Raw genomic sequence first — 27,960 nt, 5'->3', positions numbered from 1 at the left:
ATTAGGGGGAACCGCATACAAAATATGTATGTTAAGGGGAATTATTTTGTGTGGTTTAAATAAAAAATGTAGACTGATGGAGAAATTGGACAGAATGGACCTATGACTGAATATACTAGGGATGTACGAAAGTCACTTACCTTTTGACGAAATGTGATTCAAGGTGAGGGGGAGGCGCCCCGTCCCTCCCCCCAAAATTCTGGCCGGGGGGGAGGCGCCCCATCCCTCCCACCACGAATCCTGGCCGGCCGGGTCTGCAAATGGCGGCGGCCATAGCCGCCGCCATTTGCGTCCATGCAGTCAGCCATGATAGGCTACGTAAATGTTTACGTAGCCTATCACAGCTGAGTAAAAAAAACAAAACAAAATCGCGCGTATGCAAATGGCGGCGCCCATGGGCGCCGCCATTTGCATTCCTTATTTTGGCACGTCTAGTCTACGTAAACATTTACGTAGACTACGGTGAAAATAAGGGGAACGCAAATAGCGTAGCCGTAGTCTACATAAATGTTTACGTAGACTAGACGTGCCAAAATAAGGAACGTAAATGACGGCGCCCATGGGCGCCGCCATATGCGTACGCACGGTTTTTGTGTTTTTTTTTTTTACTCAGCCGTGATAGGCTATGTAAACATTTACGTAGCCTATCACGGTATTTTTTAAAAATCTAGCTGTGATAGGCTACGTAAATCTTTACGTAGCCTATCACGTTTTTTTTTTTTTACTGGAAATGGCGGCGGCAGCAGCCGGTCGGAAGACCGGCCGCCAGAGCCACCACCACCAGGGAGATTCGCCCAAGGTAAGTCCCGTCCTGGGGGGGGCAGGGGGGCAGACCGTTTCGCCAACGATTTCGGGGGGCCAAATGCACTGGCATTTGGCCTCCCCGAGATTCGTGGCGAAATTCTCTGACATCCCTAGAATATACGCAAAACTGACACAGACTGGAAATAGACTGATTCATTGATCTAAAGATATGACACTGAACACTTAGAGGCTGGAATCCTATTCCTACTTACCTCGGAGCAACCTGAGTAGATTTTACAGGATATACTACCTCCAGTATCAAAGGCAGTATGCCTGTGTAAACCAGTTGCTGGGGAACATGGGCAGGACGGTGCTGTTGCACTTGTGTCTTGCTTGTGGGTTTCCCATGGGCAGCTGGTTGGCCACTGTGTGTGTGAACAGAATGCTGGATAGATGGACCCTTGGTCTGATCCACCATGACTCTTATGTTCTTAAGATTACACTATGAAGAATTTACCTTCCGTCTTAGGATCTCTTGGACCGAAGAGTCTGCTTAGCTCTGTGTATGTGTTTTCATCCAGTATTGTTCTTGATACTAATGTAAGGTTTACTTTGAAAGTTGAAGTATTTTATTTAACCTTGTGTTCCAATGTAACATTGCTAACTCTTCTTTCTGCGGTAATATTTCCAAGTCACCTTCTTTAAAGGTGATAATTGAAAAATTAAATTTTCATGCAGACATCCTATGCTGCTTTGTGGTTCTTTGAAGCAAGGGCACCAGATGTACCTCCAGTGACCCAAGAGTTTGTGAATTAGAAGTAAATTCTATCTTAGAAAAAACAGAACATAGATCTGTTTCTGCTAGGTAGGGCAAAGATATACAGTCAGGGCCAGCAGAAATATTGGAGCAAGGATAACTGTTTTGGCAGTTGGCCTCTGTACACCACCACATTGAAGTTGAAAGGAAACACACCCAGATGGGAGTGAAGTCAGGACTTGCAGCTGTAATTCAAGGGGTTTGACAAAAGTGGGGCACTACCCAGTCAGGAAGTACAGCCAGTGGCATACACACACCCCATCGTTGGTGGCTCATAAGTAATGGAACGAATAGCTGACAAGCAGCTGCATGGCCAGGTAGAGGCCATTACGCCATTTGTGTGGCTGCCTTAACCGTGATAGGCTACGTAAATACTTACGTAGCCTATCACGGAAAGAGCAGTGGCACAAACGGCGTAGCAGCCGCCGTTTGCGTCCCTGCTCTTTGCCGTGATAGGCTACGTAAATACTTACATAGCCTATCATGGCTGCCTGGCCAGACACAAATGGCGGCCGCTATGACGGCCGCCATTTGCGTCTGCAGCAGCCCGGTTGCAGCCGGAACTCCAGCTGTGGACGGCCCTGGCCAGCGGCTCTGCGGAGCTGCTGCGGAGCGGAGCTGGTCAGGAAGGATTCCGGGGGAAGGGACGGACCGCCTCCCCCCACACCACGAATCACACCAGCGAAAAGGTAAGTGACTTTCGTACATCCCTAGGCCAGATTAGCCTTTGCCAGCAAACACCTAAAAAAGCCTGCCCAGTTCTGGAATAAGATTCTTTGGACTGATGAAACCAAGATTAACTTGTACCAGAATGATGAGAAGAGAAAAGTATGGCAAAGGAAAGGAACAGCTCATGATCCAAAGCAGACCACATCATCTGTCAAACATGGTGGAGCCAGTGTTATGGCATGGACATGTATGGCTGCCAATGGAACCGGGTCACTGGTGTTTATCGATGACCTGACTGCTGATAAAAGCAGCAGGATAAATTCTGAAGCGTATAGGGCTATACTTTCTGCTCAGATTCAGCTGAATGCTGCCAAACTGATACGATGCTGCTTCATATTGCAGATGGACAATGACCCAAAACATATAGTAAAAGCTACCCAAGAGTTCCTGAAGGCAAAGAAGTGGGATGTTCTTCAATGGCCAAGTCAGTCACCTGATCTCAACCCAATAGAGCATGCTTTTCACTTATTGAAGGCAAGACTGAAGGCAGAAAGACCCACAAACAAGCAGCAGCTGAAGGCAGCTGCAGTAAAGGCCTGGCAAAGCATCTCGAGGGTGGAAACTCAGCATTTGGTCATGTCCACAGGTTCCAGACTTCAGGCAGTCATTGACTGCAAAGGATTTTCATCCAGGTATTAAAGGCGATCCTTAGGTTTGAAATGATGTTGGTTTGTTCCATTACTTATGAACCACCAAGGATTGGTGTGTGTGTATGCCACTGGCTGTACTTCCTGACTGGGTAGTGCCCCACTTTTGTCAAACCCCTTGAATTACAGTTGGAAGTCCTGATTTCGCTCCCATCTGAGTGTGTTTCCTTTCAACTTCAGTGTGATGATGTACAGAGGCCAACTGCCAAAACAGTTATCCTTGTTCCAATATTTCTGGCCCTGACTGTACATGGTGACCAGCATAACATTACTTAAAATTGTCTGTGTAACAGGATAGGATCTGTGTAAAATGCATTCTTGACAGCAAACACTATGTGCATAGGGCAGCTTTCTAAAGCCCACCTTTTGTCCTTCTTTTTGTAACCAGGCAACATGCTCATAATAATTTTGACAGGCTCTTAAAGCCATAGTGTCATGGGGAAGACATTAACAGTGACAAAATGACATGAAATGTTCTGAGTCCACTGTCAAACTTTAAACTGTGTATCTGTCCCAGACTGTAATGTGGTTGGCTTTTCACTGGCAGCACTTTAGCTGCTTCAATCTTATGAGGAGGTGGTAATCTCACCGTTCTGAATACACCCATTATCGTTATCAGGCCTCTTTCACTTCAATAAAGAGCAGCTGTAAAAATGTCACGACCTCTGTGGCAAGGGGAGGAAAACAGCCATTAGTAAACTTTCTCACTGAAGATATGGCAGCAGCTTCAAATATGTTGGCATCTTGATATTACAGAGTAATGACAGAAAACCAGTTGTACATAGGCAAGAGAAGACATGAGCCTCAAAACTCCCCTTCCCTATGATTTTTTTTTTTAAAAAAAAACATGTGTTCTAAAGCTATATATTATACACATAGACAACAATGTATACCCAGTTGGGCAATTATTAGGCTATAATTTTAATTTAGCAATTCCTAAGACCATCTTGTGCAATATTATCTCTCATGGGTTACAACCTCAACTGTGTCCCTGGTGTAAGATTGAACTTAGACCTCTGATTCCCTAAAGGTTACTTTTTATTCGCTATTTAGAGCTAATTCAATGCACTATTTTTTTTAGAGATTCAATATTCCCTTTTTAGCAGGAGGAAATACTCAAAAGTGCCATTACACACTTGCTGTCATATTTATTCTCAGCTGAAAATTCAAGTTCAAGTAATGCAAAGAATTCATTGTGAGAGCTTCAAGACAATTTAACAGATGCTGGTCTAGATGAAATTCACAGCTTAATCTTGTTACTAGCCTGACTTTATTTATAATCTATGCACAAACATTTCATGGCCAAGATGGTTTCTGGTCTGCAGCTAGGTCAAAGTATTTTCTGGAGTTTTAGATTTCCATCACCATCTTACATTAACTTTCGGATTGCTGCAAATCTGTGATGGATTGGTGCTACCCATTAGGAACAGGTCAGCATCAAGTGATGCAGTTATTGCCAGAAAGTTTCAGAAATATCTGTAGAAGTGGTAAAAGAGAAGACATTGAACCCAGCAACTAGAGCAGAAGCTAGCCCTCCAATTGTTTCCCACGGATCCCACAAATGGTGGGCATCTTAATAGACAATAGTGATGAGCAAGCAGAAGCTCCTAGGGGCCGCAGTGGCTTAGTGGTTAAGACGCTGAACTGCAGACTGGAAGGTCGACAGGTCAGCAGTTCGAGACCTGAGTGCTGCGTGACGGAGCAAGCTCCCATCTTCAGTTCCAGCTTCTGCCAACCTAGCAGTTCGAAAGCAAGAAATTGCAAGTAGATAAATAGGTACCGCCTCGGCGGGAAAGGTAACAGCGTTCCGTGCACCTCGGTGTTCAGTCATGCCGGCCACATGGCCACGGATGCGTCTTCGGACAGCACTGGCTCTTCGGCTTAGAAACGGGGATGAGCACCGCACCCTAGAGTCAGACACGACTGGTTGGGGACACCTTACCTTACCTTACCTTACCTTACCTTAAGCAGAAGCTCCACAAGTCCAGACAGATGGACTAGAAATGAGCAGATCATTGGGATGTGTGAATCCACCCCATCCAGGTTCTCTGGACACCCACCCAGCCCCTGCCCCTGCCTGCCGGTCCCCAGACCGTGCTCGAGCCCCTCCTGCACTCGGTGAGCAGCCCACACTCACCCCAGCAGCCTCATAGCTCTGCGATCACCATTTTAACAAAAATAAAATGGTGATAGCAAAAATGTGCACATTTGCGTATGCAAAACACACATTTTCGTGAATGCCCATATTTGCATATGCGTAAAATGCATATTTTTTAATATGCACATCCACAAAAATGTGCATTTCCACGCATAAGCAAATATGCACATTTTTGTGATTGCCATTTTATTTTTCAAAAAATGGCAAATGCGGAGCTTGATGAGGCCACCAGGGTGAGTGCAAGCCACTCGCCGAGCGTGGCCAGGGGGGTTGCGGGGCTCAGGGGTGCAGTTAGGGGGTTCCACCGGATTCCCAGATGGAATTGGGCACCCGCGCCATCCCTAGCAAAACATATCATAATTCAGAGAATGGGAAAGGCTCTATTTCATATCTATGAACTCAAAAATGTCAGCTGGGTTTGGTCATACTAGAAAGGATTTTTTTTAAATGCACCTGAAGGGCTGTAGTTTTGGACAGATTTCTTTCTGCTATGCTTGTAAATGTTTACTTTATGTTAATTGTTTGGAATAATTCTGTGCACCTTCCAGGGATGCACCTGAATGAGGAATGTAAACACCTCTCCAGTAATCAGGTGAAAATTTAGGGGAGTTGAACTGGAGGCTTGTAGCAAGCCACTTTCTACAAGATGAGACCAAACAACAGGGCATGACTCCTGAGTAGCTCTGGAGCAATCTACATAGCATTTCCCAAGTGGAGGTAGGCAAATCAGTCAATTTCTGATCTGTGTCACTTCCACATGTGTTCACCCATATGTCTGTTCCATCCCATTTTTGCACTATGTTATTTTTTTTAAAACCACACAAGAATGTGAATGTCAATATTCATTCATTCATTCATTCATTCATTCATTTCACAGCATTTCTATACTGCTTTCCATTTTAAGCCCCACAGTGGTGTACAAGATAAAATTATGATAAAATAGAATAAAACCAATAATTAGAACAATAAAACAGTGATAAAATAATAACATCTCATTCAGATCATCAGGGAGAGTTGACTATGCTAGTAGTTAGGGAACGCCTAGGCAAACAGATGTATTTTAAGTTGTTGTTGGAAATACTCTATATGGGGAGCCTGCTGGATCTCAATGGGGAGATCATTCCACATGGTGGGTGCAACAAGCCCCCCCCCCCTGCACCATGGCCAAAGTAACCTCAGCAGGCTGGAGTATGGTAAGTCAGGCCTCCTTCTCAGAATGTAGAGACCAGGAGAGCTTATACGGGAGAAGGCAGTCTCTCGGATAATGTCAAGGAGTCTAAGACCTCCCACAGAACAGAGAAGCAATGAGACTCGCTGTGCAGTCTACAAGGTCTTTATTCGGCTAACACACCTCTTCACACCTGTAGCATCTGTGAAAGCTAAGAGCTGCCCTCTAAGCTTAATTAGCTAAACAGAACAAGGCAGTTGCCTGTCAATTAAATGGATGCTTTCCCGCTGTGCTGGACAGACTATTACTGGGCTCCTCCTTCAGTGAGGGTCTTTCTGATCCAAATTCTGATGTGCAGTCAGTCTGGTGGACCTCTTCTCACCTCTTCTCAACGCTGCCCACTTAACCCTCTGGTGGACTATGGGATCTGTCAATTCCGGTGCTCCCTCCCCCTCTAACAAAGACTGAGTTCCTATGCGGGGCTGGGATGGTCTCTGAACCTTGGCCTCCTTTTTGATAAGCTCTTGGGAAGATACCTCCATGCCTCTTGGAGAGTCTTGGGGAATTTCCTCTCTCACTCTCTGACTTGACTGAGCTTCTTCTAGTGCTTCTTTTGACTCTGAAACCAAAACCCTTCTTGACAGATAACCTGGTCCTGAGCTGTTTAGGCCTTAAGCCAGGAGCAACACCTTGACCATTCTCAGTAGCTAATTGGCAACCAGTGCTGCAGGGCTTTTAGCACAGGGGTTATATGTGAATAGTAAGAAGCTCCACTGAGCAACCCAGCCACTGCATTCTGCAGTAGCTGAAGCTTCCAAAATATGTATACATTTCTAAATATATTTTCTAACTACACATTTATATGTATTTTCTCTCAAAATATTATTTATTCTTATTATTTATTTGACAGATTTCTAAACTACCTTTCTGGACTTAAAGCCCTCACAAAGCATTGTACAAACAATAAATAGAACATAATAATACTAACATAAAATCATCATTCTTAAAATATATGTACAAACAGCTCTAAAATGAGCAGCACTATTGCATTTTCATAACTTTTGTTTTTTGAGCTGAGAACTTGAGCATCCGGGAAGTGCAAATCTTGGTGAATAATTCCAACCCACACATTAGTTGAGGAGGTGAAGTTCATATCTGCATTCTCAAATTCTTCAAACATCCTCTATACCCAAGAGGCAATGGATGCACTAAGTGTACATTGTTTTTGAGAGATAGATAGCAAAATGCACTGAAGTCATGGGAATTCAGATTTAGACCCAATGGTTTCAAATGTAGTTTGTAGAACACAGCAGTTACTATGTATGTACAATGCTCAGAAACATGTCTGTTTTATTTCCCCTTGCTTCAACTTTCTACCGCAGGGGTGGGCAATTTCAAGAAGTCCAGGGGCCATTTTTATTCCCCAGGTTCCCCCTGCAGGCCATGGTCTGTGGGGCACACCCCCACCCCAGGAATGAAATTCAGTGACAAATCACGCCATAGCACTACGAAGCAGTACTATGGTTAAACATAACTTGTTTACAAGCTAAATGTAACCCTTTGGTCACTCTGTAGCTGTTGCCAAGTGCCAAATAGATGATGTTTAGCTTGCAAACAAACTAAATTTGCCCATTTGGGGGCTCTGGAGCTGCTACAAATGCCTTTTTTGGGGGGGGGAGTAATAAAGCCAAAATTAGTGGGGGGGGGGAAGCAGAAGATTGTAGTGGCTGCAGTTGCCCAACCCTGTTCTACAGCATCCAGAGCAGATTTGGAGGGTGCATGGAGGGGGCTGCAGGGCGAAGAGGGGATGGGAAATGCAGTTCTGGAATGGTCCCCTTCCACTGGTGGAATGACAGTTTTAGATCCAACCTCATATCTTTTGGTATGTTTTCACTATATTTATATTGTACTATGGAACAAGTCAATTAGATAGGAATGGAACATTCTGAGTGGCAGATGAGCCCACTCAATTTGACTGAATTCAACAGTGACTAGGGATGGATAGACTCAACTCCGTCCGTCCTCACTGGGCACTTGCCAAATGACTGCCACAGCCCTCCACCACTCACTGTGCTTGCTGCTGGATGGCGTGGTGAGTGCTAAGCAAGTGCCCAGCAGCCGCCCATCCCATTAGTGAGCCACCATTCAGTGTAAAATTGGAGGCTCTGGGTTTTATGGAAATGCAATGTTGCATAAATGCAGGCCATAAAAGGGCCATTTATGCAACATTAAATTTCCAGAAAAACCCTGAGCCTCTGCTTTTATGCAAAATAGTGACTTGCTAAGGGGATGGGTGGCCTCCAGGCTCTTGTGTAATACACGGTGCTTGGTAAATGGGCCTGGTAAGTGCACAGCAGCTCAGCGAGAGGGTCTGGGAGGCCGAGAGGGAGGTGGTGGAGTCTGTCAGACGCCACCCCCTCTCAGACACCTGCGACAGCCCTAGAAGTGACTGGGGATCACTCTATATAGAGTTCATTATAGTTTATTCTGTCTAAACAGTGTATCTAATCCCAATCGTATGCAGTTAAATTCATTGGAAAACATAATTAAAATGTCCATCTTAGAAGTTTTTGTTACTTCATTTTATCGATCTATCTATATGTGAAGTTATTTGACCACCTCATTTTGTCAAAATCAAAAATTATGATGGAGCAGTTATGACAGATGTAGTAAGGAGACAAGACATTGATTTTATTTAAAAAGGTACAACTTGCCTTCTCCATTAAAACTCAAGGCAGAGGATCACTAAAAAATGACAGGTCTTTCCCAGCCTTGCACAACCAAGTAGTGTGTTCCATGTATGTGAAAGCAAGTCCACTGAAAATCATATACAACATAAGACTTGCGCCTATAGAAATCCTTTCTAACACAATCTGACCATAATATCACAAAACTCATCACAAAGGGGGTGGGGATTAGAAAACATAATACTGTCTTGCCTTAGTTTACTCTCTCATTAATTAGTTAAACTACTTCATATATATTTTTAACACTGGATTCACAACTGTCAAATGGAACTATAAAAGCAGTAAGCTACACAATATTAAATGCTGATATTTTTGCCCTTTAGCTAACTATCAGCTATGATATTCAGATGTATGAAGTTTCCATTATATAAACTAGAAAGTCTACTGAAGTTTCTCTTTTTATAACACTATCACAATTAAAATAATCTTCCTCCTAATAAACAGTTATTTTACACCTACACTATTTTTCTAATAATTTAGGATATGCACAGTTAAGGCACACGGTATATTCATAATTCACATGCTGATTTCTTCATTTTAGCAATGTCAGAAGTAGATACGAGAAGACATTTTCAGAATTGGGGTGTGTTAACATCAAATGGCTTAGAGATATCAGATGGCAAATTACCTTTGATAGGTCCCCAGCCTCCAAGTAGAAGCAGATAACAAATACGTTCCATGAAACCCAGAGGACTAACCAGACGGCATACTGGAGAAAAGGAAGAGGGAATAATACATTATTAATTCTGACATTAGCTGTGTTTAAATAAAGTTTAAACAGTAAATCTGAAACTAAAATGCAACACAACAGCCATTGTCAATACACTGAGACATGTGAAGGAATTTTGTTCACAAAAGAAATAGAAAAAAAGGTCTAGTTCCACTAGGAACAGACCTAGTTATAGCCACTGGTTTTAGCAAACTTGCAGGGTTACACAAAAAGACAGCATCTGGCAAACTATATGTCACAGAATGGGGAGAAATTTGTTCACTTTGCATTTTAATGTGAACTTCATTAATTTCCCCTTCCCAAACCAATACACAACGTGGAATGCTATGTATTGTGAATAACGTCGAGTGTTCGCATTTCTCCAAATTTTGTGATGCAGTTCTCCAGTTAAAAAATGTATACAAAAATGCATATATTAGGGAGAAGTGTGCACAAAATGCATATGTTGGTGAGAATAACATATAAAAAGTGTACTATATTAGGGGAAATTGCTTGCAAAAATGCATACGTTTGGAGAAGTGTGCACAAAAATGCATAAATATTTAGTGTAGACTTTAAACAATATCACAAACTAATCCAGAAATGGGATGAAACAAACTTGTTGAGACTGGGAAAATGAGAAATTAAAACGGACAGATTCTTTAATCCCTAGTATATGGTAGTGTAGATATAATGCTGAGGATCTCAGTATTTGTGTCAAAGAGGTTTAGAATTTCTAGCTGTCTTGGCTGTAGATAAACTCTAAAAATCCAAATGGTGCCCGACACAGGTGCAGAAACTAAGTCAACAGCATTTCCAATGGTGTGAGGAAGTCAGAAGGAAATAATATATAATTTATATTAATTCGATTTTGTTTAGCACAGCTTGCTGTGCTTCTTGTTGCTTTTCCTCCCCACCATTGCATCCATATTGTATCTCCTACGTACATAATCTCCTCTGTATCTTTCTCTATTCCTTTGCCTGAGTACTTGCCAAACCAAAACAAAAAATCCCTTCTACAAAAAAAAATGAAGAAAAATAACTTTATGCTAACCTTCCTCATTTTCATTATAATTAAATTGATTATGCAGGCCCATTATATCACTTATGTAGAAAATTATTTTCTACAGCCATAAGGCTATGTTTCCTCATTTTATCATTTTGTAAATGTTCTTTGTTGTTTTATTCATGTTAAACACTGATGATCTCTTTTAGTTATTCAAAGTTATCATATTCCATTGTGCAATATTAAGTCCATTCACATGTAACGTTGTTTCTTGATATTATCTATGTATTCCCAAATACTAATATATTTCTTTTGCATGTTCAGAAAATGGAGGAATCTTAAAAGAGGGAGAAGCAAGAGAAATCAGAGGCTGTGAACAGGTTTGGACATCACAATAAATCATGCTTTATAATGACAAGAAGAAGCTGTAGTAAGCAGATTCATGCATTTGCCCTTCTCCTTTCTTCTCCCAGTGGCTGCAAGCAGGAGATCGGAATCTTTCATTTCTGTTTTTAATTTACTGCAGCTTGTTGTTTTGTCTGAACAAAAAAAATGTAGTTAACTATGGTTTGTTTGAAACAAACCAACTTCAAAACATGGCTTATGAACCTGGCTTGTTTCAACAAACCATAGTTAAGATTAACAACAGTGTAGTGTTTGGAATTTGGATGTAATGCTAAACTGTGTTTAATTAAAAAAAAAAACAGAGTAAAAGGTTCCAATTTTCTCCTTGTGTCTGTGCTGGAGGAGAGAGGAGAGAAGGCTAGCTGGAGCATATTCCTGTCATGAGAAGCCACGGTTTAACATGACATCTGAACTGATCCAGTATTACACAAAAGCTACACTGCCATGTTGCAGGACCAATATGCATGGCATTCATCATAGACTGAACTCAGAAACAAAAGCTTGTGTTCGTTAAACTGCAACATTTGCAAGTATTTTTCCAACACCAAGTGTAGTTCCCCCAAATTTCCAATTTTTCCCTCTTGGGCTTCCAGGGGTGGGGGATCTGAATTTTCCCTACACCTTCACATTTTTAATCCTGTGTAAATAAGAAACAGCATGTGATTTAGTATTGGTAGATGCGAACACTAATTAAGTTGAGTAATTAATTAATGCCTGGATCAGGTGTGCAAAGGTGTTTTGTTTTAAGAAAGGAGTAATTAAAACGGTTCTTAAACTTGGAAGGTTACTCCTCTACCCCTCCTCATACCACCCTTTCCTGTAAGGCAAACTAATATTATTATCATCATCATATTACAGATGTAAGACTTAGGCTGAGAGACAGTGACTCACCTAAGACCATCTAATAAATTCATTGTTGAGGCAACATTTGAACCAAAGTTGTCCTGGTTCACAACCACTAACATGCATAACCACTACATGATACCAGCTCCAATTTTCTACCTTATCTTCTGTGGTTATTGGATTATAATTATCTCAAAAACAAAGACAGTCTCATCACAAATTCTCACTGTAGATGTTTCAAATTTGGCATATCTCCGATCTCTGGATTAAAGCCATTTAAATGCCTCTTCGGCTTCATGCTTGAACTAATCATTCTGGAAACTCAACAATGAAGATCTGTGGCAAGACAATGAACAAATCCCACAGATACCTCCTATTTCTAATTAGAGCTCTTTTATGAGAGCTCTTCAAAGTGTTAGCTCCCCCTATCCCTTTTCTGGGAATACTAGAGAACTGCATTATCTAACAGCAACCACCACATAAATTACAAGACACACAAATCAATAAGGTCTTTATGACAATAGAGAATTAGGGTTGCCAGTCCCACTCCCCAAGCATCCTGTTCCTTTCAGAGATATGCAGAAGGGATAAGTTCAACAGGTGCACAGACGAAGTGAAGGGAGAAACAGAATTTGCCCTTCTATTCAATTATTAAAGGCACATGAGCCCTCTTAAAGTCTGGACCAGGTAACCCTATAAATAATACTTTTCTGGGTGCAGAATGCTTGTAGAACATACACCCATGAGAAAGTCACCTCTATGCTACTGAAGTGGTTGGTACCACTTTGCCAGCTGCCTGATACTTTGATATTGCTGTATATACATTAGCAGAATATACAGCAGGAAATTCAGTGGGATACTTTTGTGAGGATCAAAAAATAGTCTATCAAAATGTAGTGAAAACACAGTGATATCAGTCTACAGAAAAGAAAGAATATGTAACCACAAGGAACATGTAAGACTCAATGTTTAAATAATAATTCATGACTATTAACTTTTACATGTATTTACGTGTATACATCCCAGAGAACTTTGGTTATTGGACAATCTGAAGTGTGATAAATACATATATACATAAATACTTTTAAGGAGAAAACTGTCTTTAATTCACGCATTAGTGAGAGAATAGCAATTGCATCTCACCCACACTCCCCCTCCCCATCTCTGTTTCCTCAAACCTTGCACAGCCACCATCAGGATGAGCTCCAGTTTCAGACCAACTCATATTTTACTGATGAAAAAAATAAGGTCAGTGTTGTGTACTTGGAACACCCTCTTCCTCACACTGAGGATCACTACCTGAGCTCCCTTGACACATTGCTGAAGGCTCTTCTCTGTTTCCTGTATGCTAAACCTGCTATAATAATTTTTAAAACCTTTAAAATGTTTAATAGGATGTTTAATCTGAAAAGATAACAAATTGCACTTGCTATAGAATAGGTATAACTTAAACACATTCAGCAACATTTACTATCTCTGAGGGCCAACTAAAGAGAGCTAGCTTTCTCTACTCTCGTGTAAGCACATGAGGCCCCAATTCAAATCAGGACCATGATGCTCAGGAGAGGAGGATTTAAGCTCTCTCTCACCCATTTTTTCCTGCAAAATTCTACCACCCCCATGGGAGGCTTTAAAAAAAGGAAAAATGTCTCCACTGGAGTCAATTGAGGCTTCTCCACCCTTTTTTAACCCCTTTCCCCCCATGGGGTGTAAGTTTAAAGAACAACAACAACACTGGGTGGGGGAAAACTTAAACCTTTGTTTTCCAGAGCACCATGGTCCTGATCCAAATCAGGGCTATGTGCGCTTACAGGAAAGTAGAGAATGCTAGCACATGTAGCTCTATTATACGTCTTTTAATGAACATTTAGTTTGGTCCTGAATAGGCAGCCATGGTGGGCAAAGGAGAGGATGGAAGGGAAGCAGTTCAATGGGTTCACATTTCCAAGTATGTGCGCTGGAGCCTAGATACCTCTGCCCCCACTCAGAGATTTCATTTAACTAGATACATGGAGGTGAGCTGAAACCTGAAGCCATAATGGGGCGGTATTTTACCAGGGACCAGATAACAGAAATTGTCATGGTAAATAAAGGTAGTTGGAGCAGATCATACTCATTGTGTGATAGTGATAGCTATGCTCTGTAAAGCTTATAGTCACTATTATGGCTCTCATTCTTGGGCAAAGAATTTAATAGGAAACCACAATGCATTGGTGACTGACTGTCTCACAACGAATAATAGTTTGTTTACGCATGCAAGTTATCATGAGGTAACACCAATTATGTGAATAATGTCACCAACAAATGTTCTTGAGTCTGCCTGTAGTTTGAAAATGTTCAGGTTAAGAACATTATGCTTAAGTGACAACTGGCTGCATTAGACAGAAGTGCTTTAGATGCCTGAAAAGATTGGTTTCTTAAATGTGAACACTTATACAATTCCAAATCCCTTCAATCAGGACGAAAACATGCAAAAGCCATTGCAGGTCATATGGCTGCATGCCAAGTGATTGCCATAATCCAGTACACCTTTTTTGTCCCCTGTTTCTTTTTACTGTTTTATCAGCTCAGCTACTCAGTGCTAGATCCTTATAAATAGAATTCTCAAGCCCAATACTCAAGAGTGTCAGGCAGGGAAAGATGTAAGAGCTGTTGTGCCAATTGAAAGCAGTGACCACAGTACTATCGAATTCAACATGTAGCATATATGCAAGAGGACAATTGCTCAAAAAATCCAATGCCGTGATATTGAAATTCAAAAGAAATGAGAGGACTGGTTAAAAGGAAGCTTGGAGGTATTAGGACTCGGTGCCACGGAGGGTCCTGAGCCTGGGGGAGATTCAGTGGCTGTGCTAACACTACACTTAGTCATAAAGGGCAAGATTGAGCCAGCCTTACAAGAAGGCTGATGAACCTCAGTGCATCAGCAAAGTTTGTGTTAAAACACCTGACTCGTTTATAAAACCTTCTGGCACAGGCAGGGCACAGCCATACTGTCACCGCCAGCAGCCATTCCAGCAGGCTGAGGCTGCAACAGAAGGAGTTGCAATTCTACCAGCCCTGCTGAAAGACTGCTTGCTTTTTTCCTCTTCCTTCCCCATTCCCTTTTCCTTTTGTGTCATGACCTCTTCTTAGACTGTAAGCCTGCAGCAAGGACTGCCATGGTTTTTTAGTTGATGTAAGCCACTCCTTTTTGACTGAGGATAAAAATGCTTTAAATAAACAAACAAACAAATAAATAAATAAATAGGCTTTTTTTTGGAGACCAGCACAAAAGTATAACATGCCCTCCCCCCCCACACACACACCATGATCCCATTCCATTAATATAATTTCATGAATCATGAAAGTAAAGTTTCTATTTTAATTTTGAAATTACATTTTCTACATTTCTGAAAGTGCACCATGCCCCACACTAGGGCACTGCCATCTTATCCCTACCCCACTTTTTACTATTTTTGTTTAATATAACATTCAGCCTGTCATACCTAGCAGGTTGTAAAGTATTCTCAGGGAATTGGTGGCAGTGGAAAAGGGTCAGCTTGTGGAACTCTTGAGTTATAGTGGCAGAGAGTTCTTTAAATGCAGAAATATAATCATTTGCTAAAAATAAGAAACCCCATAGGTGGGATTGCCCAGTGAAGGAGCAGTTCCCCCATAGGTGGTGGCAGTACTGGAGAGAAAAACCCCATAGACTGCATCAGCCCTAGCCATCATAGCTAATTATGAAGGAAGATGGGAGTTCCAGTCCAGCAATATATTTAGGGGCACACATGCCTCATCCCTGCTTTATTCAATGCATACATTTCAAAATGCATACATTTCAAAAATGTGCACCAAAAATGTGTACAGTTAGACAAATGTGCATGAAATATGTATGAATACATATGAATGATGCCAGTGTAATTAAATAACACAGTCAAAGCAGCAGAGGCTATAAAAGGCATGAAGATTTGCCCAAGTGAAAAAAAGAGAAAAATGACTACGAACTCTGTACATTAATGCAATAATGCAATGGAAAGCTAAAAAGAAATTTGAAGAGTTAAATATATAAAAATGAATATATAAAACTACTTTACAAGCAGGAAACAAGTCAACTGGAGTTAGGCTGGCAACTGCTGGGAGAATGCTGGATGTAATGAGATAGCAAGGCAGTTCTTATGTTATCTAAAATGTGGAGGACAAAAATACAAACTAATTATTGTTCATTAAGAACTGACATTATTTCCCTTGGTTTTATGTTGATAAATATCTCAATAATGTGTGCCTGGCATATAGGTACCATATGGAATAGGGCAATGAAATATACATACTTCTTGTCCCAAGCCTGTAACTTGTTGTTAATTGTAATTTTGGCTATGATAAAAGCTAACCCTTTTTCAAATTCTTAATTTGCTTCTTGGTCCCAGTCTCAAAAATAATTTACTGTACTTCCTCAAGAAGCATGCAGGGCTTTTCTTACATCTTCAGCCCATAAGCCACCATACTGACAAAAGATGTATAGCATATGAGCAGCTAAGCCCAAACAGCACTGGTGCTTCCCTTCTGTTTTGTCTGCAGTAGAGCTGTTTTATGAACAAATCTTATGAAGCTCTGATGGAGTAAGGCTTATTGTGCTGAATCCTAGCGACATTTTTAGGCTCATAGGAAGCCCAGGGAGCGATGCAAACATGAGCTGCCTGCCAGCTCCAGGTTTTTGAGCATTTCTGAGCAAGGCAGCCTCAATGGACAGCTTCCCTCAGTCAGTCTGCCCTTTCACCGCCATTGTCACCAGCTGCCATTGCGCCTCATCTTTTCTCATCATTGCTACTACTTGCTTGCTTGATAGGCAGTGAACCAGTGAAGAAGTTGGCAGTGGCATCTACTGCTCCTCCTTCTCACCACCGTGATCGTCTGGGCCAGAGAGGCAGGTGAATAAGCAGGTTGCAGTGGTGAAGAAGAGCAAGTCCAGGGGGTTCTTGTCAGTGGACCCTGTTGGAGTGTGGGCCTCAGCAGGTGTCCAACCATGCCTACCCTTGACACCACCCCTGCAACCATGCACTACTGAAAGCTGGTAGTACTGAAGATCTTGAGTCAGCTGTTTCTGCAGTGCTTGCCAGTGTCCTGTGCCTATTTCTGGCACAAACAAATCCTGGCAAGCTAACACAAACACGAGTAGGGATGTCAGAGAATTTCGCCATGAATCTCAGGGAGGCCGAATGCCAGCGCATTCGGCCCCCTGAAATCGGTGGCGAAACGGTCTGCCCCCCCCTGCCCCCCCGGGACGGGACTTACGTTGGGCGAATCTTCCTGGCAGCAGTGGCTGCGGTGGCAGCGGCTGTGGCAGCCGGTCTTCTGACAGGCTGCCGCCGCCGCCATTTCCAGTAAACAAAAAACGTGATAGGCTACGTAAAAATTTACGTAGCCTATCACAGCTGGATTTTTAAAAAATACTGTGATAGGCTACGTAAATGTTTACGTAGCCTATCATGGCTGATTTAAAGGAAAAAAAAACACGCGCGTACACAAATGGCGGTGCCCATGGGCGCCGCCATTTGCGTTCCTTATTTTGACACGTCTTAGTCTACGTAAACATTTACGTAGACTAAGACAGGGAAAATAAGGGGAATGCAAATAGCGTAGACGCTATGCTATTTGCGTTCCCCTTATTTTCGCCATCTTAGTCTACGTAAATGTTTACGAAGACTAAGACTTGTCAAAATAAGGAACACAAATGGCGGCGCCCATGGGCACCACCTAGAGATGTCAGAGAATTTCGCCACGAATCTCGGGGAGGCCGAATGCCAGCGCATTCTGCCCCCCGAAATTGGTGGCGAAACGGTCTGCCCCCCCGCCCCCCTGGGACGGGACTTACCTTGGGCGAATCCTCCTGGCGGTGGCGGCTCCGGTTCGGCGATGGTTCAGCGGCGGCTGCCGCCATTTCCAGTAAAAAACAACAACAACAAAAAACATGATAGGGTACGTAAAGATTTACATAGCCTATCACAGCTAGATTTTAAAAAAATACCGTGATAGGCTACGTAAATGTTTACGTAGCCTATCACGGCTGAGTAAAAAAACAAACAAACAACCGCGCGTACGCAAATGGCAGCGCCCATGGGGCCCCGCCATTTGTGTTCCTTATTTTGGCACGTCTAGTCTACATAAACATTTACGTAGACTACGGCGAAAATAAGAGGAACGCAAATAGCGTAGCGTCTACTACGTACGCGCAGGTTTTTTTAATTTTTTACTCAGCCGTGATAGGCTACGTAAACATTTACGTAGCCTATCACAGCTGACTGCAGGGACGCAAACAGCTGCGGCTATGGCCGCCGCCACTTGCGGCCCGGCCGGCCGGCCAGGATTTGGGGGTGGAGGTATGGAGCGCCTCCCCCCCACTGCGAATCACCCCCTTCGAAAAGGTAAGTGACTTTTGTACATCCCTAGTGCCGCCATTTGCGTACTCGCGTTTTTTTTCTTTTAAATCAGCCATGATAGGCTACGTAAACATTTACGTAGCCTATCACGGCTGACTACAGGGACGTAAACGGCGGCTGCTACAGCCGCCGCCATTTGCAGACCCAGCCAGCCAGGATTCGGGGGGGGGAGGGACGGAGCGCCTCCCCCCCGGCCAGAATTTTTTGGGGGAGGGATGGAGCGCCTCCCCCCCGGCCAGAATTTCGGGGGGAGGGACGGAGCACCTCCCCCCACCGCGAATCACCCCCTTCAAAAAGGTAAGTGACTTTTGTACATCCCTAGCGCCGCCATTTGCGTACGCGCATTTTTTTCTTTTAAATCAGCGTAGCAGACACTATTTGCGTTCCCCTTATTTTCGCCGTCTTAGTCTACGTAATTATTTATGAAGACTAAGATGGCCCAAAATAAGGAACGCAAATGGCGGCGGCTGTAGCCGCCGCCATTTGTGTACACTTTTTTTTTTTTTTACCCAGACGTTTTAGGCTACGTAAAAACCTATGTAGCCTATCACGTGGGTGTAACCCCCCCCCCAAAACGTGCAAATGGCGGCGGTGGCAGCTGGTCGGAAGACCAGGCGCCGGAGCCGCTGCCGCCGAAGCTGCTGCCGCCCGGAACATCCGCCCCAGGTAAGTCTCGTCCCGGGGGGATCCGCGGGGGGGGGTGGTGGCGGAGGGGTGGCAGGCCGTTCCGCCACAGATTTCGGGGGGCCGAATTCACTGGCATTCGGCCTCCCCGAGATCCGTGGCGGAATTCTCTGCCATCCCTAATGCAGACATTTAGTTTAACCTTGAAATTTTTGTTGGTACCTCCGCACTACATAGGTCAAGGCCTATCAAATCCAAGTGTCAAAACACAGGTTCAAGGGTAAGTCCAAAATAAATGCACATGCAGATATTTTGATGAATATAGCTTCCACTTTGGTATCCCTATGCTATATGGGTCAAGGCATAGAAAAATCCAAGAGTCACGATCAGTCCAAGCCAGCAGGCACTCTGGGATATCAAAGACCAAGATACACAATCCATAGCAAATGAGAATTCAAGGTTTATAAGAAGTATAGAAATAACTTCCATGGTAGGTTCTTACTGATTCACAATTCAACAAAGTTTCAAGTTTCAAGGAAAGACATTGCAGGTAGGGATGCACCAAAGTCGCTTACCTTTTCAACAGGGTGATTCGCAGTGTGGGGGGTGGCGCTCCACACCTCCCCCCAAATCCTAACCCAGCCGGCTCCGCTCTGCGGAGATTCCATGGAGCTGCCTGCTGGGGCCGCCCGCAGCAAAAAACAACAACAGCGTACGCAAATGGCAGTGGCTACGGCGGCCGCCATTTGCATTCCCTTTTTTTCGCTGTTTTAGCCTACGTAAATATTTATGCAAGCCATTACGGCCTCCCCAAAAAGGAACGCAAATAGCGCCCACTACGCTATTTGCATTCCCCTTTTTTTCGCTGTAATAGCTTACGTAAATATTTACGTAGGCTAAAACAGCGAAAAAAAGGGAACGCAAATGGTGGCCGCCATAGCCGCCATTTGCGTATTCTGTTTTTTTTTTATAGCTTGCCGTGATAGGCTATGTAAATACTTACGTAGCCTATCATGGCCTCTGCAGGGACGCAAATGGTGTCCCTGCATTAGCCGTGATAGACTATGTAATTATTTACGTAGCCTATTTACGTAGCCTATCACAGCTATGATGAGGAAGCATTTGCAAGTCAGTGTGGATGGCAGCAGGTAAGTGCTCCGTTTTGCGCGCCTTTTGTGGGGTGGGGGGGTGGGGGCTTCATTCCGCCACGGATTTCGGGGGGCTGAATGCACTGGCATTCGGCCTCACCGAGATCCGTGGCGGAATTCTCTGACATCCCTAACTGCAGGTGAAACAGTCCAGTTGAGAAGTGTTTCCCACAGTTCAGATGGAGGGAAGTCCCAAACATGCAAGGTTACAAGCAGTAAACGATGGATGATAAAAAGATCGATATTAAAGATGGTGTTCATAGCAAAGGCTCCCAGCCTGGGTATCTGCTTAAAAGCAAGGGTGGGGCTCCAATAATACACCTCCCAATGATTTAATTGACAAGGGATTTTAGCCCATAAACAAGCCCTATGCAAAACAGGGCATTTCTATTCTTGAATTGGTGTATCAACCTGTGTGACACCTCTGAAAACCTCTGTCCCTTCTTCTAGTTTTTCATGGACAGGCTGTTAGCTATCTTAACTAAAGGCATCACATTCAAGGTTTACAACTAACAGCTGGACAGGAGTGATTCATTCCCCCCTGCTTTCCTCTAAAAAACTGACAGAGATAAGGTCACATTTATTCTGACATTCCACAGGCTGATTAGGCCCAAACCACCACCCCTTCCTCTTGACATTATATGAATAACTAGGCATAGCCAAACTCTTAGGCCCTAGGCTTCTCATTACTGACTTGGGCTCCAAACACTTCCAGACCCCTTCTGATTAAATTCTGACTGTAAACTATAGAGCTCACTGCTGTACTGGGGCTGGGCTCCAACTGCCAGAAAGAGGGTCATGTGTCAGTTGCAGTGGCCCAAGTTATGTTCATCTTTGTTCATGTCAAGGTACGCTACTGCAATTTACGCAGATCCATAAGATCAGGATAGCAATAATAAAACAAGAACTAGTTTCTAGTTTTCATTCTTAATCTGAGACAAAATGTGTGAAAATCCAGATTTTGTAATAGGATCTGGCTAGGCCATTTTACTTCTCAAAGGTTTCTTTTTTAGACATGAATGATTTTTTTGTAATGGTTGCAAAGCCTTTTGGCTGGCAGCTCTGATATGAGAGGAGGTCAGCTTGATTGAAAATAACCTGCTCGAAATAAAGCCTGCATTCCATCCCCCATGACAACAGAGAACAGTCTACCTGTGGTTTTGCAAAATGCGAATGTCCATTGTTAAAAGGCCTCTGCCTTGAAAAATACTTTAAAGCCGACAGTCTGCAAAGCCAGCCAGAAAAAAATCTCCACTGTGCTATGAAGATGAGGCAGCCAGACCCAATGAGCTTCTGTATACCAGGGATTTGGCATATCAACACTGCTCAGTAGGAAGCTTAAAAAGATTTTAAGACTAGGCTCAGTCAATTATTCAGTCAATTTACTATTGATTGAATAATATTCAGTCAATAGTAATTCTGGTTGCAGTTCAACCTGGGGAAGTGTCTCTCAGAGAATTTATCAGATGAGATTCACAAAGTTAATCCTTTTTCTCTGTTTTTAGTTCATTCCCCAGGTCTATTGTAAAACACATCCTCCACCAGCCTGCATTTCTTTGAATTGTTTAAAAATTTAATCCAGAGCTAGGCTGGCATTCCTGTAACTACAGATGCATAAGCTTAGACACTGGCTGGGAAACCTGCCATCAGCATTTACACTTGATGCACATACATTTTTGGCGCTCACACCCATGTCCATCTGCTTTGATGGCCTGGTGCCCACCTATCAGTTAGTTGGAGTGTTTTACTGGGTCTTAGTGCCAAGTAATGGCCTTTGACAGGCAGCATCCATAAGCTTGCCAGCTCTTTTTCAGGAAGTAGCTTTTATCTGACAAGCCTGAAACACTGGTGCACCACAATTCTCTGCATTTCTCAACAACTACCGTAATAAATGTATGCACCAATTTATTTTAGCACAGGAAAATAAAGATCCGACTGAGGAAAAGAAGAATATAACCTGGTGATCCCAGGCATCTATTAGTAATAGAAGGAATGAAGATGAGGCAAAGCTAAGACAACAACAACAACATAATAGAATAAGAACTTATAAATAGGGTGTGGGAAAGGATAGCAAAGCCATGTTTGATGCTGTCATGTGCTACAATATTATGGCTACAAATCCTATGTCACTTACACTGGAATGAGCACAATTCAATTCAAGGACAATTAAGTACAAATAAAAAGCATAGGATTGGGCGATGTGTTAAATATCCCATGTCTCTGCTGAGGTTGTCACCATTCATCATTCTATCATCTTGACTGGGCTTTTACAGATGCACATGACTCCCTCTAACAAAGAAGCTGCTCAGTGATAGAGGTTTAACCACTGGTTCAAATGAGACACTCAGTAGCAGTAGAAGCCATGGTAAAGGACAAAACAGGCTTCTGCTGCTTATGCAAGCATGTAAAGTAAAATGAGGTGCACAATGCATGGCAATTATGTCTTTTATGGTGGGTTTTATTGCTTTGTTTAATTGTTTTAATTGATGGATTGTTTTTAACTGAATCTGTAAACCACATTGGGAGCAGGATAGTAAATAATGCTGGCTGTTTAAATAGCCTACCATTTTCACCAGTCGCAAATTCTACACCTGAAAAAGGATGTATCCAAATATTAGAGAGATTCTGGAAAGCTTTTGCAAGAATACAGAAATGAAGCAATCTGAGACTCAAATTCATCAGGCAGGATATACTGATGAATGGATATTGTTCATATCAACAGCACAGGATATTATATGGAGTCAAACAAATGAAAGGAAGATTCTAAAAATAAGTTCAGGATAGCTAGGTTTATGTTTTTAACAACCCATTTACAAACACTGCCCCATTCTGATACTACATTGCAGTGGTCATTAATATTTGTCTTCTTTCTGTTAGTGCTGTGCTAAACCCTGTCCCCTATTTTTGGGAATTTTTATCTCTCTGCGAAAGAGGCATTGTTTTTTCTGCCTCTTTCACAGGGAAGGGGAGAATTTCAAATAATTTTCTTCTTGGGAACGAGAACAGGGTATCCACATACCTTTCTAAGTTTAGGAGGTAGCTGAGAGATCTTCTATTTTTTAATTTTTTAAAATTTATTTTACTTTCAAAATGGCTCCTGCATTTGCAGCAGCACCAGACTCTTTATGGAGAGATTTCTCCAACCCAGCAGCTATTCCTGATCTCCCACGAGACCACAGGATGTCACCCTCTCTCGTAGGCATTTAGAAAATGCTCCTGGGCTGTGGAAGCCTCTCTGGAAAGCGTCCCAGGCTGCTGCAAATGGGACTTTTAGAGCTTTAGAAAAACTGTTCTTGGTTGTAGCAGGACAGAGCTCTTTTCAGAGAAGCATGCAGCCCAGCAGGTGTTCCTGAATGCTTCTCTGCAGAAAATATCTCTGCAAAGAGCTCTGTGCTGCTGCAAGCAAGAACAGAGTTTTTCTAAAGCTCCACCCCCCCCCCCCAATTTGTTCTTGCTTTACAGAGAGACTTCTGCAGCCCCTGGGAACACTTCCTGAATGCCTATGAGAGAGGGTGAGGTCATGTGGTTTCATGGGAGTTCAGGAAGAGCTGCCAGGCAGGAAAAGCCTTTCTGTAAAGAGTCCTGGGCTGCAGAGGGTGCAGGGGCGTTTTAAAAGTAAAAACAAAGAAAGAAGATCCCTCAGACTTTGCCTCCCATATTGCTCCTAGGATCTGCATATAAGGTTGTCAACTCTGTTAAGAGATGATTCTGGGCAGGGTGTGTGGGAGCAGATCATATCCGTAGACAAAGTCAGAGTGCAGCACCCAGCAGTTTTAGGGAAGTTTAGTGCATAGAGTTCCATTCAAAAGCTGTCTTTTCATCTCATGTGCGTAGTTTAAAACAACAACACTGGGGTGAAAAATGGCCTTGGCACTTGCTTTTCTCGCAACTGGCTGAAAAGTGAATCCCTCCACAACCCCTATAATCCAAGTAGGCCATTTTTTTTCTGTCAGCTGACAATCCTAATTCCTAACATATATGCAAGGGACCATCACAGGATGAAGATGGGCACAATTATGGCCACATGCACCTACGGGCCACATGCAGTCCTCTAGCCTCCACTGTGGCCCCCAAAGCCCCTGCACCAGCACAACTGCTGCAGTGCCAGTAAAAAACAGAAAGAAATGGGAGGACTGGCACCCTGGACACCCGCCCCCAAAGTTGCTCACCCTAACATTCCTTAGATGCTAATCACCAGTTGTTGTTGTTGTTGTTCAGTCGTGTCCGACTCTTCGTGACCCCATGGACCATAGCACGCCAGGCCTTCCTGTCCTGCGCTCTCTCCCGGAGCGTGCTCAAGTTCATATTCATTGCATCCGTGATGCTATCTAGCCATCTCATCCTCTGCCGTCCCCTTCTCCTTTTGCCTTCAGTCTTTCCCAGCATCAGGGTCTTTTCCAGGGAGTTTTCTCTTCGCATTAGGTGGCCAAAATATTGGAGCTTCAGCTTCATTATCTGTCCTTCCAATGAGCACTCAGGGTTGATTTCCTTTAGGATGGACTGATTTGACCTCCTTGCAGTCCAGGGGACTCGTAAGAGTCTTCTCCAGCACCACAGTTCGAAAGCATCAATTCTTCGGCGCTCAGCCTTCCTTATAGTCCAGCTCTCACAGCCATACATTACTACTGGGTGCACAACTACACACAGATTCTACAGGGAAGAATTGCTTTCATGAAAGAAAGAGTCATCTCCTGACTAGGAAATCAAGGTCCCATTTTTAGAAAGGAGAACAGCACATCCTATCAAGATCTAGCAGGCTGGCTTTAGTCACAATTTGCTATAAAGCCGTTTGTAGGTGTTAGAAAAAAGGAGACTCCATAACCGTTGGCGTCTCAAGTTACGTAAGAGCCCAAGTGGCGGGAAAATATAGGCGGAGCAAAAAGGGAATCATACTGACGCGCTCATGACTAACAGCTTGGTAAGCTGATAGTGACTGTTTATTGGATATTGACTTAGTGAGCCGATGTACTAACTGTTTCATTGGTTACTGGTAAGAACAATAGAAGCGATATGATATAAAGGGCTTTTGCACACGTGTCTCGGGGTCCAGACTGCTCTGCACCCGTTTTGCAAAACGTTCAATAAAATAGTGTTGGATCCACTGCTGCCTGCCTGGCATCCTTTTCTTCTAAACCGAAAGCAAGGACTTTTTATCTAACATAGGCCAGCAATGCCCATCAGAACAGAAGCTGCAAATCGTCACTTTTTAAAGCAAAGCCTTTGCCATTGAAGGCCCATCCATTTCACTCTTCATTACCAGTAGCTCATTATTGTAAGCAGGAGCTTGAAAAAGTAACCTCTTCCTGTTGGATTTTACTTATGCTTAATTTTTAAAATATGAGTACATTCAAAACTGCTGTCCAGATTATAACTTAAATTTTTTCTCCTTTCCCTGAACAAACTACAGTGACAGCACTTACATCCTTTGTAGCTTCCATCTGCTCTAGAAATAGTTTTACACATTATCTGTGTATGGCATTATAGAAGTTTCATGGCAGGAAATGATTACACGGCTGATGAGGGGGCCGGATGAGAGAAATCAGGTAAGCATCCTTTATTTTCTCTTGCTCATACTGTAAACTCCTTCTTCATTAAAAAAAAAAAAGATCTGATTTTTTTCCCCTGTAATGTCCTTTTGAAAGAAAAATCTATAGCCTTATCTTTAAACTCCCCTTGCTTTGTGGCCAAATGCCTGAGCAGTTTTGATGGCTTTATTGATTCATTTGCAAGCAGCACAATCATATAAAGAGGTAAGATCCCCCCCCCATTTTTTCCACAGCAATTTAGAAACACAAATTAGTGGTTGCCTTGTCAAAATTCTTACCAGAGCTTGCAAGGATTCCCCTTGAGACTTCACAGTTTTCTCAGTTGAGGGTTTGTGGTTTTGTTTTTGGCACTTTGTTTCTTTGGAAGAATGTTAATTGCTACTGTTCTTCTAATGAACACCATTGGTGGATGCTTAATGATACCAAATAAGCACAGGATTTCAACATATAATTGTCTCTTCTTTGTCAAATAGAACAGTCTAGTCTAAAAGCTCAGACTCAGTTTAGAAAAACAATCATAGATCTCACAGAGAAGCAACCTTCCCCCACCTTGATCTCTGGGTGGCCCCATTTGCAGCCTGCACAGGACAACAGTAGTCCTTACCTGCCCAGTAGCATGGCCAGTGGAACAAGGTGCTATGCAGCTGACTAGGAAACTCCTTGGGGGCAGGACCTCTGGAGGCACACCTGGGAGGGGACATTCCCTCTCTGGTCCACTTCTGGGGCATAAAAGGAGCCACACACTTAGCAACAGCCATTGCTATTGTTGACTTTCCCCACCCACCTTCCGCAAGAGTAATAAAAGGTTTGTTGCTATGGACTTTAGTTGGCGGCTGGTTGATGGGGCTGGAAAGGAATTTTTACCTATCTGTACAAGTGGGCTTTCTGCACTGGAGTTTTAGGGCTCCTTCACATGGGGCCTTTATCCTGCTATTGGGATTGTTCACTCACAGAAGTTTTCAGGTTCTTTAGATGATGTCATGAGGTATTTCCTGGTTATTTCATCTCAAATATATCTGGAACTAATGAACTATCTTTTAAACTTGTAATGTTACACAATTAAAACAGCCACTAGATGGCGCTGTTTCTTTGAGTTCTATGGAACCTTGAAAATTAAAAGCTTCCCGTCTCAGCAATCACATCATTGCTGTCTGAAAGCCCGCTGTAAATGCAGAAAGGCTCCAGAACAGGAGGACTGCAGGGGTTTTCTTTAGTGTAAAGGCAGCCTTAGCCTTCCTCATAGCAATAGGTGTATCCCTTCCATCATATGTTGGTTATTTCTGACACAACCTTACCAGTTTGGGGTTGTACTTGTAGGTTCCATCTTGGGAGGAGCAGGGTATTTGAGACCCTGCTTCCTAAAAGGGTCTCCTGGGCTGGGATCCTGGGCTGGGGCTACAAGGCTCCAGGCCAGCTTGGGGGCTAAATGCCTGCCCCACACCAGCTGGTGGGGATGGGCCCATGTGATTGGTGCACACTGTGGTGGGCCTAATACTCTCATCACTCCCAACATTGCCCAAGCAGTCAGACAGGGAGTAGGGAGAATTGGTCAGCGATTGGGCTGACCTATGACTGGATCCAGGCCCTATGCCATGTGATAGGTGTAATCAATAAAGATTATGGCCTATTTTACCTCAAATACCTGACTATGTGTTGTCACTGCCTCCTCTACTCCAACCCCATTGGTGCTGTGAATGCAAATATGGCACTTAAACACACACACAGAGATCTCACCGAGTCAATAAATTCACGCAGGTAAGACTTACGCTTGCTTATGCTTACCAGTGTGGTGAACTGCAATTCACCTGACTTGTGTACATTTCTTTAAATAATTAACACGGGGAGTATTTTGGTATTACAACTCCCATTGCAGTACTGAAAAGACATATAGGAATGTAGCCAAAAACTGGCCACAGGTTTGCATCTCTATAATATGTCAGGTAATAATCTGAGAGTCATTTTCCACAGTCCGTAAGGCTCTCACTTCTTGCTCATGCACAGAACGTGGAAGCAACCAACTCAAAACAGACGGCTTCTTCCTTTTTGTACACTGGAATGCTGCAAGGTACTGAGGTGCATGTGCACTTATAGGCATTGATAAAACATTGGGGAAAGGCAAAGTTGATGTAATTATGCATAGAGCTGTATCAAGATTCTTTGCATGTCAGTTTAGTGCAATATATTCAGTCTTCAAAAGTCTGATTGCAATGCATAACACCTCTCATTTAGACTGAACCCAAAAACAATGTG

The 27,960-nt window shown here is 43.1% G+C and overlaps 1 protein-coding gene across 1 annotated transcript in view; it reads right to left on the bottom strand.

The window, feature by feature from the left end:
• NKAIN2 (sodium/potassium transporting ATPase interacting 2) overlaps nt 1–27,960 on the bottom strand; it is a 422,098-nt gene that overhangs the window by 350,628 nt on the left and 43,510 nt on the right. Inside the window, exon 4 of the mRNA XM_084816016.1 lies at nt 9,639–9,719. Coding sequence (XP_084672142.1) covers nt 9,639–9,719 — 81 coding nt within the window. The remainder of the gene's footprint in view (nt 1–9,638; nt 9,720–27,960) is intronic.

The sequence above is a fragment of the Heloderma suspectum genome, chromosome 1, assembly GCF_057233095.1.
Source record: "Heloderma suspectum isolate Gila_16-S chromosome 1, 16-S_ref, whole genome shotgun sequence".
NCBI lineage: Eukaryota > Metazoa > Chordata > Lepidosauria > Squamata > Helodermatidae > Heloderma > Heloderma suspectum.
Note: the sequence above shows the minus strand (reverse complement) of the source record. Positions and strands in the feature narration are given on the sequence as shown.